The following is a 16,673-nucleotide window of genomic DNA, read 5'->3' as shown; positions in this document are numbered from 1 at the left end:
CACGTGTTGATTTCCTAGAGAATGGAATGTCAAAAATGTCTTTGGCACGCCGCTCAGAGAGAAGTCTGTGCGTTGCTGCTGAAACCACGTGCTATAGGAGGGGAATGCACCACAAGGCCGAATCCTCTGAGCTGAGGGCAGAATCATTCCGCTACCTGCTAAGTAGTAAAGAGGGATTTTCCATCTCTCGGGTCTACCGGATCGAGGCGCAGGGGTGTGACAAAATATTATTTTCACTCTGCTATGTTCGAGAGACATGTTAAATTAATTGTACAGTGAACACGCTCGAAATGCCAACAAACATGGCAGTCATTTGATGAGTGTGTCGCTATAACAATTATTGTTTATCGAAAGTTGAAGACTGTCGTTCAGATTTTTTAACCGTAGTTTGGGCACTTTTGTAAAAGTAAAATTTGACACGATATGACTTGAATGAAAAAACAATCGTTACATAAAAATAAACAACATGATGAGTGTATACACGAATCTATTTAGATACGCTTGTATCGATTGATTATTAGGCCTATAATATAGCATAATAGCACGTTAAGATATGCCTCGCACCTTTTTGAAATTGTAAACTATATGCCTCGCATGCCTCGCACTTTTGGAAATAATAAAATGATGCCTCGCACAAATATTTGGCGTGCCTCGCTGCCTCGCACTTTGTCAACACTCACAAACAGGCAAAGTTGTCCACTTTTTGGGTGCTGAGAATGTAATAAGGTGTTCCTCCAATTAAATACCACTTTTGCGACCCAGATTTTAGTGGTCTTTAAATAGCTTTAGTCTCTAATTAAAATCCCTAACTAAAGCCCGTCACCACTTAGTGTTTAAATTACTCTATTTAGAGGGTGCTCTTCGTAGGGTAGGGTAAATGTAAACCAGCTGGTTGGTTTGTCTGATGTCCATTTGTGTATTTAAAAAACTGAATTATTGCTTGTGTTATTTTGTTGGCCTAGCGTACATAACAGCCGAAGACTGAACCGTAATTCTGAATGCAAAGTACCATTAAATGTTTATTAAAATCCAAACAAATAAATTAAACAATTGAAAGAAATCAAAGATTGACTTAAAATACTAATAAAACACTATTGCAAGCTGCCATCACCTTTGATTAATTAATGTTATCAGTAATTGTAGGAATGATTGTCGAGTGCCATCACCGATTAGTTTTTCAAAAGGTTACATAGATTGGTTTCTTAATGTTAATAAATACAAATGAACACAGATCAGGATTTAACAATAAAAGACACATTTTGACATATTTTTTGTAACAATTCTTTTGCAAAAACTGTCAGAAATTACATCATTATCATGTATCATGTATTGTGCCGCCTTCATAATATTGTTTTATTCATTTTAAAGATGAAAAAAAAATTTGGTTTTAACTACCTTACTTCTCGTTATGAATTTTGTATTGTATTATTTATATTTTGTATATTATGAAGGCAATAAATGTTACTATGAAATGAAATGAAATAACCTTATTATTTAATTATTAGTTTATATAACCTTGGTCCAGTACAAGTTTATAATTCTGAGAAAAACAAACAGTTAAAGTATTGAATCTGAGGTCTGTTGCACATATATAGATATAACATCATATTTGATATTTTTTAGAGTGGAAAACAAGAAAACGAGAGCCACTGAAAACAAGTTTATGCTTACATAATGAATCAAAATTACAGTATCATTCGGAAACATCTTAGTTAAAAACAATAAAACCCAAGTTTAAAACATTTAAAATGTTAACATTTTATTTACATACATTTATTTGCACACACCCTATTTTTTGTCTGAAAGTCTATTTGAGATTAATTTTAAATTAAATTTATTAATGTATGAATTATAAATTTAAAACAATTGTACGTCCATCACTTAAAATAACGGAAGCCAATGGCAGTAAACCGTTAAGAACAGACTATAATACATAATGATGAAGTACAACATATAAGTTTAAAAAAACCTGTATAAATGAAATTATTTTTCTTAATCAATATCTCAGCCTAATCATTACCGGAATAACTATAATCGAAAAACTCCCCTCTCAATTACTAAAAGTGTGGTTTGCCAAAATATGGTAGTAATAATGACGTCATCATGTTCATTTATGGGCACATCACATAAAGTTTGATAGTGTAGACAAAGCTTGATATATAAAATATTTCACCGGTATAGGCTGTATGTAGGATTGATTACGATCTGTATTATCGACCTCCTCTTAATCTTCCTAGGAGATAAATTGTACTTTGGTCTTTAATGTTGTAATAGCCCAACGTGTTGCCATCTTCTAGTTGTCTACTCTCAAATGTTAGTCTCTGTTGATTCACTGGAACACCCTCACTTCCTGCGATTTCTTGTTTTAGTTGTTTTACTGTGGTTGATCTGCGCATGTTTTGATAAACGATAGATTTTCCATCATGGTTTTTGACAAAAATGTCAAATGTATCGGAGGTACGTGTCGCATAACTAAAGTAAAAATATATATAATGTAGAAATAGTTATTATGTAAATATAATAATATAATTCGCAAAAAATAACAACATGATAATCTCAAGTTTCATGTCATTTGTCAGAGTTAGCAAAATAATAAGTGTGTGAACCGCAAATCTCTCCGATGAATTAAAAAGCGCTACCTGCAGTGCATTAATAGTCAAAAACAGTAAACTGTGAACAGATATGAAACACTTAAAATGATTATAATCGCACCAAACTTCGCGATACTGGACCCTTAAACTTTATTTCGAATAGGCAAAACAATCAAATTATGGCATATACTTCAGGCACTATATGCAAGCAATTCAACATTGTGCAAGAAGCATCCAATAATGTTTCCATGGAATTTGGTGAAAAATAAATTCCAATCATTACTGGCTTACCTTTTATTCAGTAGGACACTGATAATATGCTCATCATCACGCATAGCTCTTCTAAGCCATCCCAGAATGTTGTTTAGTGAGTCTGCATCATAACGATCAAGCAGATTCACTGATCCGCTGAAGAAGTTTGGCATGTTGCGAGTTTCAAGAAAATGCATCAGAGTCTGAACCAAGTCTTTGAATCTATCTGCTAAACTTTCTTGGTGCCACGATAGGTGAGGACGGTCGCTATTTAAATGTAGCATACACGTTTTAAGGTGATACGAAGACAACATTCCGAGTTGTGACAATCCTGCCTTCTTCTGAACTGTCTTCAGAATTTTCAGGGTATCTCTACGGCATTCATTTATTCGGTCGATTTTGTTGAATATACTTTTTTCTCTATCCGAGAAACTCTCCCTCCATAATTGATCGTATGCAAAAGCATTTAAATGACGAGGACTTTTAGCCACAAAGTGCCTACCACCAATGTTTAGGCTTGGAACTATATCAATAGACATACTTCTTCCGTTGTATCCAACATCCAACGTTATGGCTGGACCAGAATAACTAAGGTTTATCCTCATACCTAGGCCACCCATTCCATTAACCACTGTCTGCACAGTTGACTGCATGCTCCTTCGAACTTTATCAGGGTTCAATCGTCCGTCTTGTATAAGGTTACCCAATGTCGAGTCAGTGGAATGTGACGTTTTCTTAATAAAATAGTAGCCATCTAAACCTCCTTCTGTGATTCTCCAATTAGTAGATAGGTCCAAAGGAACCAGTAAATCAAATTCGTCTGCCTTCATCACCTTCAAACCTTCGTATGAACTTCCTTGATGAAAGATCTGCCTGAAGTTAAATGGTGAAGAGTGGTGGGATCTCACAAACACGTTTTTTATTTTTTCAACGGCTTCTTTTGCTTGTGTCTGTTCATGTTGAGAGATGTTAACTTCATTTTGACGGTAACTCCTTAGAGCTCCTATCAAATTTGCTGCACACATACTGCACTCTAAAAATTGTAAAAGATGGTTATGTGAATAGATACAACGATAGTATTTTAATGATTTAATTTCTAAGAAATGCATTTTATTTTTAATGTTTATCATTAATTAATGATACTATACAAATTAAACCTATATTATGTATTTAACTGTTCTGCGTATACGTGCAATTATAGGCCTCCTTAACCATATACAAGAAAAATCAATTTCAATAATACATACCGTACCGTAAATGAATCTTATATTATATTTGGAAATATCCTTCTAACTTTCTTCGTGGTTATAGGCTAATTGATTATTTATCAAATGATTAAAATTGGTACATATTTACACAGCATCTAAAATCAGATAGTGGGAATTTACGAACTGTGACGTACACATAAGCATTTATTTAAATGCAACAGTAAACTTTGTACATTATGATAATAATGTTATTTCAATGTTTTTTTTTATTTTTGTTTTTTTTTTACCTTCCCCACCATTCGTTCGTGTCGTTGCAAAAAGGATTTGACCTATTTATTGAATCAAAGCTTTGGTCACGTGCGCGGTAGATTTTTTGGTTATGAATGAATGTCTTCATTGGAACCTCTCTGAAGGAAATCGGACGTGCGAATAGAGGATGCACATCGTCTTTCAAAATAAAATTGAAAAAATACTAAATGACGGTATTATGAATAATAATTTGTGACTGTTAATTTGGAATAATAAGTTTGTAATATGATGCGATCATACTGTTGTCGGTTGGTCGATCGCTCGGTCGGTTGGTCGGTCGGTAAACACTAATTTAAATTTGAGCACGCGACTACAGCCATGTATATAGCCTTGTTAAACTTAAAATTGTTAGGCTGTATGATATTATTATGCCTACAGTCTGCAGTGAGGGAAAATGCACCGATTGTTAATTCAATCGTATGATATCTACTCTACGCAGCCATATAACCATCTTAATGAAAGTTGAATAACATAAATGATGACAATTGACTAACCTTAGTTTGTTTTTAAAGCAGTATTTTGACGAGACCTTCCGGTTCCGGCTGGTTTTGATCACGCAAATTTGTGACAAACTATGTTTTAAATTATTATTAACAAATAGGAAGTCCCGTTACTTCATCGCCATCGGTTGAACATTATAACATATGCTAACATTTTATACACTATAGTGATATTGGAAATTCCCACTCGTAGTTCTAGAACAGTCGTGCATGAAAGTAATGACGTCATGTTAAGGCGTGAGTCATATTTTTACATGATTGGCTACACTATTGAAAACAAACATTTAGGCCTAAATGACATGCTGAGATAAAACAATTAATACAAAAATATAACTATTTAATTAATACCAATTACATACGCTTAGTGTTAATTGTTGTTATTATTAGACAGAACATATATTTATCACTTTTACCCCTATGTTGTAATAATATTCCTTTTCTTTTTTGTGATATAACAAAATTACGGAAACAAGTCAAGAGAATCTGAGCCCAGCATATGTTGTTAGGCAAAGTTGTCCACTTTTTGGGTGCTGAGAATGTAATAAGGTCTTCCTCCAATTAAATACCACTTTTGCGACATAGATTTTAGTGGTCTTTAATAGCTTTGGTCTCTAATTAGAATCCCTTCAACTAAAGGCCTCACTAGAAGTGTTGTTTAAATTACCCTATTTAGAGGGTGCTATTCGAAAAGTTGGGTATAAATGTAAACCAGCTGGTTGGTTTGTCTGCTGTCCATTTGTGTATTTCAAACACTGAATTAGTGTTTATGTTATTTTCTTAGCGTAGCCTACATAACAGCCAAAGACTTAACCGTGATTCTGAATGCAAAGTACCATTAAATGCTTATTAAAATGCAAACAAATGAATTAAACAATTTAAAGAAATCAAAGACTGACTTAAAATACTAATAAAAACACTATTGCAAGCTGCCATTACCTTTGATTAATTAATGTTATCAGTAATTGTAGGAATGATTGTCGAGTGCCATCACCGATTAGCATTACAAAGGGTTACATAGATTTTTCTTATATTAATAATAACAATTAACAAAAGACACATTTTGACATATTTTGTAACAATTTTTTTGCAAAAAGTGTCATCATTATCATGTATGTCATTAATTTAGCAAATAAGCGTCATAACCTTATTATTTAATTATTAGTTAAAAGTAGTTTATAACCTTGGTCCAGTACAAGTTTTTAATTCTGAGAAAAACAAACATTTTAAGTATTGAATCTGTGGTCTGTTGCATATGATAATATAACATCAAATTTAATATTTTTTAGAGTGGAAAACAAGAAAACGGGAGCCACTGAAAACAAGTTTATGCTTACATAATGAATCAAAACTACAGTATCATTCGGAAACATCTTAGTTAAAAACAATAAAACCCAAGTTTAAAACATTTAAAATATTAACATTTTATTTACATACATTTATTTGCACACACCCACCCTATTTTTTGTCTGAATGGCTATTTGAGATTAATTTTAAATTAATGTACGAATTATAAATTGAAAACAATTAAAATAACGGAAGCCAATGGCAGCAAACCGCTAAAAACAGGCTATAATACGTAATGATGAAGTACAACATATATAAGTTAAAAACAACCTGTAAATTAACGTATTTCTTAAACAATATCTCAGACTGTGAATAAACAAATGTATCGTGCACATAGCCTAATTATCATCATCAGGTCCATATATGGGCACATCACTTTTTTTTTCTTACATAAAGTTTGATTGTGTAGATATAAAATATTTTACCGAGCATTATCTCTACGGTTAGTCCTTTTCGTGACGTTGTTTTCGTGTAGGAAAGGGTTTTATTTTGTATACTTTTAGGATTGATTTCGATCTGTATTATCAACCTCCTCTTACTCTTCCTAGGAGATAAATTGTACTCTGGTCTTTAATGTTGTAACAACCCAACGTTTTGCCATCTTCTAGTTGTCTACTCTCAAATGTTAGTCTCTGTTGATTCACTGGAACACCCTCCCTTCCTGCGATTTCATGTTTTAGTTGTTTTACTGTGGTTGATCTGCGCATGTTTTGATAAACGATAGATTTTCCATTATGGTTTTTGACAAAAATGTCAAATGTATCGGAGGTACGTGTTGCATAACTAAAGGAAAAAATATGTTATGTAGAAATATTAATTATGTAGATATAATAATATAATTTGCAAAGAATAACAAAATGATAATCTTGAGGTTGCATGTAATTTGTCAGAGTTTACTTAGCAAAATAATAAGTGTGACACCGCAAATCTCTCCGGAAACCAACCCGATGAATTAAAAAGCGCTATCTGCAGTGCATTAAAGACCTCAAGCTAAATGGAACTTTTGATAGTCAAAAACAGTAAACTGTGAACAGATAAACAAAATGATTATCAGCGCACCAAACTTCGCGATACTGGACCCTTAAACTATATTTCGAATAGGCAAAATAATCAAATCATGGCATATAATGCAGGTACTATATGCAAGCAATCCAACGTTGTGCAATAAGCATCCAATGGTGTTTGCATGGTATTTGGGGAAAAATAAATTCCACTTATTACTGACTTACCTTTAATTCAGTAGGACACTGATAATATGCTCATCATCACGCATAGCTCTTCTAAGCCATCCCAGAATGTTGTTCAGTGAGTCTGCATCATAACGATCAAGCAGATTCACTGATCCGCGGAAGAAGTTGGGCATGTTGCGAGTTTCAAGAAAATGCATCAGAGTATGAACCAAGTCTTTGAATCTATCTGCTAAACTTTCTTGGTGCCACGATAGGTGAGGACGGTCGCTATTTAAATGTAGCATACACGTTTTAAGGTGATACGAAGACAACATTCCGAGTTGTGAAGATCCTGCCTTCTTCTGAACTGTCTTATTCGGTCGATGTTGTTGAATATACTTTTTTCTCTATCCGAGAAACTCTCCCTCCATAATTGATCGTATGCAGAAGTATGTAAATGACGAGGACTTTTAGCCACAAACTGCCTACCACCAATGTTTAGGCTTGGAACTATATCAATAGACATACTTCTTCCGTTGTATCTAACATCCAACGTTATGGCTGGACCAGAATAACTAAGGTTTATCCTCATACCTAGGCCACCCATTCCATTAACCACTGTCTGCACAGTTGACTGCATGCTCCTTCGAACTCTATCAGGGTTCAATCGTCCGTCTTGTATAAGGTTACCCAATGTCGAGTCAGTGGAATGTGACGTTTTCTCAATAAAATAGTAGCCATCTAAACCTCCTTCTGCGATTCTCCAATTAGTAGGTAGGTTCAAAGAAACCAGTAAATCAAACTCATCTGCCGCTATCACCTTCAAACCTTCATATGAACTTCCTTGATGAAAGATCTGCCTGAAGTTAAATGGTGAAGAGTGGTGGGGTCTCACAAACACGTTTTTTATTTTTTGAACGGCTTCTTTTGCTTGTGTCTGTTCATGTTGAGGGATGTTAACTTCATTTAGACGGTAACTCCTTAGAGCTCCTATCAAATTTGCTGCACACATACTGCACTCTAAAAATTGTAAAAGATGGTTATGTGAATAGATACAACGATAGTATTTTAATGATTTAATTTCTAAGAAATGCATTTTATTTTTAATGTTTATCATTAATTAATGATACTATACAAATTAAACCTATATTATTTATTTAACTGTTTTGCGTATACGGGCAATTATAGGCCTCCTTAACCATATACTAGAAAAATCAATTTCAATAATAATAATAACTAGAGGGTACTCCGAGAGTACAAACCTCCGCCTACTGTAAAATTCCCCTACATAAAATGTCCCCGGATATATATATATATATATATTTTTTTTTTTTTTTCAATTAGTTCTAAATGTAAATAGACTAACTGCACACTACAAAGTTGTGGATGAGAGTTTGGTGTAATGGTTATGTATCCAGCCTCTCACAGTTCAGATCGCAGGTTCAAGTCCCGCTGAGATTTTTTTTTTTTATTATTATTTTTTTTTTTTTTTTTGTGGACCTTGATCTTTGACCCTGACCCTTCAAAATTTAACCACAATTATATGATGAGTCATTGATCATTGTGGCTAAGTTTGGTGAGAATCGGATAAAAAATGTGGTCTCTAGGCAGTAAAATAGTTTTTTGTTAGTTGTGACCTTGACCTATGACCTTTTCCCCTCAAATTCGAACTCGTCCGAGCTTTTGAGGCATAGATCATTGTGTCCAAATTTGGTGAGAATCGGATAAAAACTGTGGCCTCCAGGCTGTTCACAGACACACACACAAACGTCACACACACACACACACGCACACACAAACATACAGGGTTGATAACATAACCTCCTTGGCGGAGGTAATAACCGTAAATATTTGGAAATATCCTTCTAACTTTCTTCGTGGTATATAGACTAACTGATTATTTATCAAATGATTAAAAATGGTACATATTTACACAGCATCTAAAATCAGATAGTGGGAATTTACGAGAGTGGGAATTTACGAACTGTGACATACACATAAGCATTTACATAAATGCAACAGCAAACTTTGTACATTATGATAATAATGTTATTTCAATGTATTTTTTTATTTTTGTTATTGTTTTACCTTCTCCACCATTCGTTCGTGTCGTTGCAAGAAGGATTTGGCCTATTTATTGAATCAAAGCTTTGGTCACGTGCGTGGTAAATTTTTATGAATGAATGTTAAGTTAATTGGAACCTTTATGAAGGAAATCGGACGTGCGTATAGAGGATGCACATCGTCTTTCAAAATAAAATTGAAAAAATACTAAATGACGGGCGTAGTATAGGTATTTATTAATAATAATTTGTGACTGTTAATTTGGAATAATAAAGTTTGTCATATGATGCGATCATACTGTGTAGGTTGGTCGATCGGTAAACACTAATTTAAATTTGAGCACGCGACTACAGCCATGTATACATGGTATATGACCTTGTTAAACTTAAAATATTATTGTTAGTATGATATTATTAGGCCTACAGTCTGCAGTGAGGGAAAATGCACCGATTGTTAATTCAATCGTATGATATCTACTCTACGCAGCCATATAACCATCTTAATGAAAGTTAAATAACATAAATGATGACAATTGACTAACCTTAGTTTGTTTTTAAAGCAGTATTTTGACGAGACCTTCCGGTTCCGGCTGATTTTGATCACGCACATTTGTGACAAACTATGTTTTAAATTATTATTAACAAATAGGAAGTCCCGTTACTTCATCGCCATCGGTTGAACATTATAACATATGCTAACATTTTATACACTATAGTGATATTTGAAATTCCCTCTCGTAGTTCTAGAACAGTCATGCATGAAAGTAATGACGTCATATTAAGGCGTGAGTCATATTTTTACATGATTGGCTACACTATTGAAAACAAACATTTAGACCTAAATGACATGCTGAGATAAAACAATTAATACAAAAATATAACTATTTAATTAATACCAATTACATACGCTTAGTGTTAATTGTTGTTATTATTAGACAGAACATATATTTATCACTTAGGCCCCTATGTTGTAATAATATTCCTTTTCTTTTTTGTGATATAACAAAATTACGGAAACAAGTCAAGAGAATCTGAGCCCAGCATATGTTGTTAGGCAAAGTTGTCCACTTTTTGGGTGCTGAGAATGTAATAAGGTCTTCCTCCAATTAAATACCACTTTTGCGACATAGATTTTAGTGGTCTTTAATAGCTTTGGTCTCTAATTAGAATCCCTTCAACTAAAGACCGTCACTAGAAGTTGTGTTTAAATTATCCTATTTAGAGGGTGCTCTTCAAAGAGTTGGGTATAAATGTAAACCAGCTGGTTGGTTTGTCTTCTGTCCATTTGTGTATTTCAAAAACTGAATTGATGTTTGTGTTATTTTCTTGGCGTAGCGTACATAACCGCCAAAGACACTGAACCGTAATTCTGAATGCAAAGTACCATTAAATGTTTATTAAAATGCATAAAATGAATTGAACAATTTTAAGAAATCAAAGATAGGATTAAAATATTAATAAAAACACTATTTCAAGCTGCCATCACCTTTGATTAATTAATTTTATCAGTAATTGTAGGAATGATTGTCGAGTGCCATCAAAGGGTTACATAGATTGCTTCTTAATATTAATGAATACAAATAAAAATGAACACAACACAGATCAGGATTTAATAAAAGACAAATTTTGACATATTTTTTTTTAAACAATTATTTTGCAAAAAAGTGTCAGAAATTACATCATTGTCATGTATCTCATTAATTTAGCAAATAAGTTTCATAACCTTATTATTTAATTATTAGTTAAATTAGTTTATAACCTTGGTCCAGTACAAGCTTTTAATTCTGAGAAAAACAAACATTTAAAGTATTGAATCTGAGGTCTGTTGCACATATATAGATATAGATATAACATCATATTTAATATTTTTTAGAGTGGAAAACAAGAAAACGAGAGCCACTGAAAACAAGTTTATGCTTACATAATGAATCAAAACTACAGTATCATTCGGAAACATCTTAGTTAAAAACAATAAAACCCAAGTTTAAAACATTTAAAACACAAAAAAATGAAGGTCAGAATATTCTAAATTTAAATTGGCCATATCAAAGTAATGTTAAAGTTATTCACTTTAAGTCGAAAATTCGAGCCAAAAACAACAATTTTACGTAATTAACAGCTAAATTAACCTGATTACATTTCTTCTGGAAAATCATCGCGATCGAAAGTAAACAAAGATTTCAAACCATGATTATACATTATGCATGATGCTAATTAGGATTGTTTACAACTCGTCACGGTTGAGGAGGTGTTTTCACACAGATCGCGAGGAAGTTTTATGAATATGCATACAGAGTAGCCAAATAAGCGTGTTGCATTATGAGATATGTTTTGATCGAAAACTTTGACTGGAAGTCAAAGTTATTTTTTGAACCAAAAAACGTCTGTATTTCAGTTAAATGATTTTTTTTTCGACTAATTTTTGGTGAAAGTTAATAACTATTATGATACTTCAAAATGACCCACTTTTTTTCAAAATCTTTTATTTTTTATTTTTTTGGAATTTGACAAAGGGACAATACATCTTTAACATTTTATTTACATACATTTATTGGCACACACCCTATTTTTTGTCTGAAGGCATATTTGAGGTTAATTTTAAATTAAATGTATTAATGTACGAATTATAAATTTAAAACAATTGTACGTCCATCACTTAAAATAACGGAAGCCAATGGCAGTAAACCGTTAAGAACAGACTATAATACATAATGATGAAGTACAACATATAAGTTTAAAACAACTTGTATAAATTAAATTATTTTTCTTAATCAATATCTCAGCCTAATCATTACCTGAATAACTATAATCGAAAAACTCCCCTCTCAATTACTAATAGTTTCACAAAAAAAGTGTGGTTTGCCCAAATAGGGTAGTAATAATGACGTCATCATGTTCATTTATGGGCACATCACATTTTGTTGTCACATAAAGTTTGATAGTGTAGACAAAGCTTGATATATAAAATATTTCACCGGTATAGGCTGTATGTAGGCATGTAACCTTTTAGGATTGATTTCGATCTGTATTATCGACCTCCTCTTAATCTTCCTAGGAGATAAATTGTACTTTGGTCTTTAATGTTGTAATATCCCAACGTGTTCCCATCTTCTAGTTGTTTACTCTCAAATGTTAGTCTCTGTTGATTCACTGGAACACCCTCACTTCCTGCGATTTCTTGTTTTAGTTGTTTTACTGTGGTTGATCTGCCCATGTTTTGATAAACGATAGATTTTCCATCATGGTTTTTGACAAAAATGTCAAATGTATCGGAGGTACGTGTTGCATAACTAAAGTAAAAATATATATAATGTAGAAATAGTTATTATGTAAATATAATAATATAATTCGCAAAAAATAACAACATGATAACCTCAAGTTTCATGTCATTTGTCAGAGTTAGCAAAATAATAAGTGTGTGAACCGCAAATCTCTCCGATGAATTAAAAAGCGCTACCTGGAGTGCGTTAATAGTCAAAAACAGTGAACAGATATGAAACACTTAAAATGATTATCATCGCACCAAACTTCGCGATACTGGACCCTTAAACTATATTTCGAATAGGCAAAACAATCAAATTATGGCATATACTTCAGGCACTATATGCAAGCAATTCAACATTGTGCAAGAAGCATCCAATAATGTTTCCATGGAATTTGGTGAAAAATAAATTTCATTCATTACTGGCTTACCTTTTATTCAGTAGGACACTGATAATAGGCTCATCATCACGCATAGCTCTTCTAAGCCATCCCAGAATGTTGTTTAGTGAGTCTGGATCATAACGATCAAGCAGATTCACTGATCCGCTGAAGAAGTTTGGCATGTTGCGAGTTTCAAGAAAATGCATCAGAGTCTGAACCAAGTCGTTGAATCTATCAGCCAATCTGTCTTGATGCCACGATAGATCAGGACGGTTGTTGTTTAAATGTAGCATACACGTCTTAAGGTGATATGACGACAACATTCCGAGTTGTGAAGATCCTGCCTTCTTCTGAACTGTCTTAAGAATTTTTAGGGTATCTCTACGGCATTCATTTATTCGGTCGATGTTGTTGAATATACTTTTTTCTCTATCCGAGAAACTCTCCCTCCATAATTGATCGTATGCAGAAGCATTCAAATGACGAGGACTTTTAGCCACAAAGTGCCTACCACCAATGTTTAGGCTTGGAACTATATCAATAGACATACTTCTTCCGTTGTATCCAACATCCAACGTTATGGCTGGACCAGAATAACTAAGGTTTATCCTCATACCTAGGCCACCCATTCCATTAACCACTGTCTGCACAGTTGACTGCATGCTCCTTCGAACTCTATCAGGGTTCAATCGTCCGTCTTGTATAAGGTTACCCAATGTCGAGTCAGTGGAATGTGACGTTTTCTCAATAAAATAGTAGCCATCTAAACCTCCTTCTGTGATTCTCCAATTAGTAGATAGGTCCAAAGGAACCAGTAAATCAAATTCGTCTGCCGCTATCACCTTCAAACCTTCGTATGAACTTCCTTGATGAAAGATCTGCCTGAAGTTAAATGGTGAAGAGTGGTGGGATCTCACAAACACGTTTTTTATTTTTTGAACGGCTTCTTTTGCTTGTGTCTGTTCATGTTGAGGGATGTTAACTTCATTTAGACGGTAACTCCTTAGAGCTCCTATCAAATTTGCTGCACACATACTGCACTCTAAAAATTGTAAAAGATGGTTATGTGAATAGATACAACGATAGTATTTTAATGATTTAATTTCTAAGAAATGCATTTTATTTTAATGTTTTCATTAGTTAATGATACTATACAAATTAAACCTATATTATTTATTTAACTGTTCGATCCAGATGGTTCTCTGCGTATATGGGCAATTATAGGCCTCCTTGAAAATCAATTTCAATAATACATACCGTACCGTAAATGAATCTTATATTATATTTGGAAATATCCTTCTAACTTTATTCGTGGTATATAGACTAACTGATTATTTATCAAATGATTAAAAATGACACATATTTACATAGCATCTAAAATCAGATAGTGGGAATTTACGAACTGTGACGTACACATAAGCATTTACATAAATGCAATAGTAAACTTTGTACATGATGATAATAATGTTATTTCAATGTTTTTTTTTTTATTGTTTTTTTTTGCCTTCCCCACCATTCGTTGTGTCGTCGCAAGAAGGATTTTGCCTATTTAGGCAAAGCTTAGGTCACGTGCGCGGTAGATTTTTTTTGTATGAATGAATGTCTTCATTGGAACCTCTCTGAAAGGATGTACATCGTCTTTAAATAAAATTGAAAAAATACTAAATGACGGGCGTGGTATAGGTATTATTAATAATATTTTTTCATGCTTTATAGGCCTATAAATAATATACAACTAAATACAGTAAAACATTTGCGATTTAATACTTTGTTAAAACTGTCACTGTCATAGTCGATTGAAATAGTAGTACATGTAACGATACACCACTACGACGTTGATATATTTTGTAATTATTAATTAATATAAACATTGAGAAGCAACTGTCAGTAATAAAGTTTATTTGTATATTATGTGTTTATAATCTAACAGTAGGGGCTACCCACACTCACAGTAATAAGATTTATTTGTATATTTGTTTATATTATATCTAACAGTACCAACACTCACAATAAGAAATTTGCGATTCAAATGGCGATCAAAAGTGGTTAATACCTAATTACAGTATTGTACAGCATTGCAAAACTATTATGTTTATTCTCCAAGGGACCTTGTGTCAAACCATGGAGGTATAATAATAATTTGTTCCATTCAGTAAAACTGACTGACCAATCAAATAGTTCATAAATTACGTCATCATTGTTTGTGAAAAAATACGTACGCGCTGACAATTCTTGATTTTTTACAACGCGACGATGTTTTTTGTACTCTTTTAAAGTCTGATATTTCAAAATAACAAGTGTAAGTAAAATTAAATTAATTTAATGTTTGTCTTTAGTGTAAAGACTAGATTAAGATATCAGCGAAAACATGTCCTAGGCCGGCTGGGTTAAAGCATCAAAACCCGTAACTTTTTCAATTTTCACACAAGCCCGGCTGCGCGTGACCGGCCTTGGCTTTGCAAAACTTCACGTCTATGTGTCACAGCAACGTCGAAAGAACCAAGAAACCATTAACGATCGCGTAAAAAATGTGTAAAAATTCGCGACGAGAAAACAGCCTTAAGGCGCAAAAAAATACCAGTTCCGTATATTAAATATGGTCTATAAAACCCACTATATTCAGATAATTATATGAGAATAATTAGATAAGAATCGACTGGCCAAAACTCTTGAGATTCTATCTCCGGGCGTCTGAAAAAACCCATAGACGATTATTTTTCCCATATCGGCCCCCTCTTTATCAAAATCCTAGATCTGCCCCTGATTTGTATAAACGTATATTAAATCTATCAAAATAGTATTTTTTTAAAGAAAATCCGCCTGTCTTCAGCATTATGATGCTGTACTCGAGCTGTTCAACCGGTTTTCAGCTATTAAAATCAGTTATCGTAGGAGGAGATAGGAAAATGCGAAACATCCTCGTATTATTGTGTGCGGAGTACAAGATGGACATTCATTAGACAGTGTATACCACGATCGGAAAACACCCCTATTTGGGGCAAATCGTTGAACCTAATTCGTTTTAATTGTCAATAACTGATTATCTAACTCAATTTCATTAGTAAACAGGGTTACATCAGGTGGTTAAAATCAGTACCGAAAGTACGAACCAACTTTATATACCATCGAGTACACATTCTAGAAGTAACGCGCGATTTATCGAATTCTTGCCCTTACGTAAATCTATATAAGCCTAGATGATATCTACTCTACGCAGCCATATAACCACTTTACGGAAAATTGAATAAAATAAATGATGACAATTGACTAACCTTAGTTTGTTTGTGAAACAGTATTTTGACTAGACCTTCCGGCTGGTTTTGATCACGCAAATTTGTGACAAACTGTGTTTTAAATTAGTATTAGTAACAAATAGGATGTTCCGTTACTTCCTCGTCATGGCCCATGTGTTAAACATTTACAAAAAGCTATTAAATTTATACACTAGTGATATTGGAAATTCCCACTCGTTGTTCTAGAATCTTCGATATTTACGAAACTAATGACGTCATATTAAGGCGTGAGTCATATTTTTACATGATTGGCTACTTTTGAAAACGAACATTTATGCCTAAATGACAGAGATAAAACA

The 16,673-nt window shown here is 33.3% G+C and overlaps 2 protein-coding genes across 3 annotated transcripts; both read right to left on the bottom strand.

Moving 5' to 3' along the window:
* Positions 1-1,738: 1,738 nt before the first annotated feature.
* Positions 1,739-4,943, bottom strand: LOC144841353 (cyclic GMP-AMP synthase-like receptor 3). Of its 2 annotated transcripts, XM_078697670.1 has the most exons (3): positions 4,855-4,943; positions 2,883-3,876; positions 1,739-2,472 (listed from the first exon to the last, which is right to left on the bottom strand). In XM_078697670.1, exons 2-3 carry the CDS (start codon positions 3,866-3,868, stop codon positions 2,211-2,213), a joined length of 1,248 nt encoding a protein of 415 aa, XP_078553796.1. In that variant the 5' UTR covers positions 3,869-3,876; positions 4,855-4,943; the 3' UTR covers positions 1,739-2,210. The 2 variants fall into 2 exon arrangements, with proteins under 2 accessions (XP_078553796.1, XP_078553797.1); XM_078697671.1 differs by lacking the exon at positions 4,855-4,943 and having other exon boundaries at positions 2,883-3,906.
* A 5,938-nt stretch (positions 4,944-10,881) lies between these two features.
* LOC144841354 (cyclic GMP-AMP synthase-like receptor 3) lies at positions 10,882-16,486 on the bottom strand. The gene is made up of 3 exons (XM_078697672.1): positions 16,354-16,486; positions 13,130-14,123; positions 10,882-12,726 (listed from the first exon to the last, which is right to left on the bottom strand). Exons 2-3 carry the CDS (start codon positions 14,113-14,115, stop codon positions 12,465-12,467), a joined length of 1,248 nt encoding a protein of 415 aa, XP_078553798.1. The 5' UTR covers positions 14,116-14,123; positions 16,354-16,486; the 3' UTR covers positions 10,882-12,464.
* Between the last annotated feature and the right edge of the window lie 187 nt (positions 16,487-16,673).

Source organism: Antedon bifida, chromosome 4, assembly GCF_963402885.1.
Source record: "Antedon bifida chromosome 4, ecAntBifi1.1, whole genome shotgun sequence".
NCBI lineage: Eukaryota > Metazoa > Echinodermata > Crinoidea > Comatulida > Antedonidae > Antedon > Antedon bifida.
The sequence above is the reverse complement of the archived record's forward strand: the minus strand, read 5'-3'. Positions and strand labels throughout refer to the sequence as shown.